The sequence below is a fragment of the Propithecus coquereli genome, unplaced genomic scaffold (genome assembly GCF_000956105.1).
Source record: "Propithecus coquereli isolate 6110/MARCELLA unplaced genomic scaffold, Pcoq_1.0 Scaffold58, whole genome shotgun sequence".
In the NCBI taxonomy this organism is placed as follows: Eukaryota; Metazoa; Chordata; class Mammalia; order Primates; family Indriidae; genus Propithecus; species Propithecus coquereli.
In genome coordinates, this window is record NW_012151729.1 from 6,858,460 (window position 1) to 6,860,389 (window position 1,930).

The 1,930-nt window shown below is 33.7% G+C and overlaps 1 protein-coding gene across 1 annotated transcript in view; it reads left to right on the top strand.

Moving 5' to 3' along the window:
- Positions 1-1,930, top strand: part of LARS (leucyl-tRNA synthetase) — a 78,364-nt gene that overhangs the window by 45,963 nt on the left and 30,471 nt on the right. The window contains exon 22 of the mRNA XM_012658244.1: positions 718-781. Coding sequence (XP_012513698.1) covers positions 718-781 — 64 coding nt within the window. The remainder of the gene's footprint in view (positions 1-717; positions 782-1,930) is intronic.

Genomic DNA, 1,930 nt, shown 5'->3' on the forward strand with positions numbered 1-1,930 from the left:
TAAGTTAAAGTGGAACAATATATATTAATCCTGTTAGAACATGACATTTTTTTGGTCTGTCTTAACATTGTTGTACTATACTAATTTTATTAGAACAAGATACCTGTTGCCATGTAGTAGAAAATTGATATAATCATTATTCCTTTTTGGTATCGGCAAAGTTATGCTAATGACATAAAAATTTTAAAACAATAAAGATTGCTAGTCTGTGAATGGTGACTCTTTAGATGCATTGCCCTAGGGCAAAGCACAACTTGAACAACCAATTATTGTGACCCTAATGATAGGAAGGTTCCTAAAATACTAACGCTAACCTTGTGAGCTGGTCTATTCCATTTCTGAATGACTCATTGCTATAAAGCTCATCCTTGTATAACCTGCTGAAGTGTTCCAGAGTTATACTGGAATCATTCCATATGTCTAGCCCAATTACCAGGGGGCAGTATAGGCTAACTCACACTGGATTGAGTGTCAGACTGGAGATCCTGTCCTAGGTCTGTCACTGATAGCTGAAAACCCAAACAAGTCACTTCATTGGCTTACCTTCAGTTTTTGCCTCTCTAAAATTAGTCTAAAGTGTCTTTTGCTTTCCATATTTCTAATTCCTTTTTGTTTTTATCTGATCATAGCTAGCCTAATTTAATTTGATTTGGCTGATTTGGTCTATATTTATATATGTGTTCTTATTAATGCTTGATCATTGACTTTATATTTTAGATGTCAAAATCCACAGGCAACTTCCTCACTTTGTTCCAAGCTCTTGACAAATTTTCAGCCGATGGTGAGTATGCTTTTTTGTTACTGCTGTTGCATAGGGTCCATTCTCCTCAGATTACAGAAGACAAGTTAAAATAGGTGTTTTAATTTTGTCTTCTCTTTTGTTTTTAACAAAATGTTAAAATATTCATATTTTGTTTTTGGACTAGTAATGTTAATATTTGAAACATAAGAATTACTGACACGATATATTTAAGAACAAATTTGAGGTGAAGTTACTTAGAGTCTTCTTTTAAATTAAACTCACTGTAATTGCTAAGCTTGAAGACTTGTTTTACAGAGATGCTGAGGATGTAGGAAGCTTTTCCAAGATACTTCTTCTGTATTTGATATTCCCACAGGTGACTTGAACCTGGGAACATTGATTTTCCCATAAAATTTTTTTGCCTGGCCTCAGTTCTGTTACATTTTGTTATTACTTTGTCAAGAGAAGAAATGCACTGTCTATCCTGAAGGAACTGTTCCTTTTTTATGTAACTATAGTCATTGTTTATCATGATACTTCTTTTTATTGATCTTGGCTAGCTCAGTTTGTATTCTCAATTTCTCTTAATTGGAATTTAGTTGTTTCTGACTGTCTCTTAGAATACTTTATTTAAAGTGTTATTTGCTTCTGAGTAAGTAATGCATTCACATGGTTCAAAATTCAGAAGGTATAAAAAGCGTGCGTGATGAAAATACTCCCCTCTCACTCCTATTCCCTAGCTACCCATTTTCTCTCAGAGACAGTTATTAATTTCTTCACATACCTTTCGTGCAATGCTAGTGGGAATGCAAATTGGTACAGCTCTCCTGGAGGCAAATTAGATAACATCAAACAAAACTTACCTTACTTTTTTGGCCCAACAATCCTACTTCTAGGGATTTACCCTAAAGATATACCTTCAACAATACAAAAATATATGTGCATAGGGTTATTCACTGCTGTGTTGTTTGTACTTGCAAAATATTGGAATAAATCTAAATGCCTTTGTATAGGAGAGTGAGTGAATATGTTATAGTATAGTCACATAATGGAGTACTATGTAGCTGTAAAGAAGCAAGAATGAGAAAGATCTCTATGAACTGATGTAGAGTGATTTCCAGGATATCCTTTTTAAGTGAAAAAAACCCAAAACTGTGCAAAAGAATAATATATGCACCTTCATGTAAC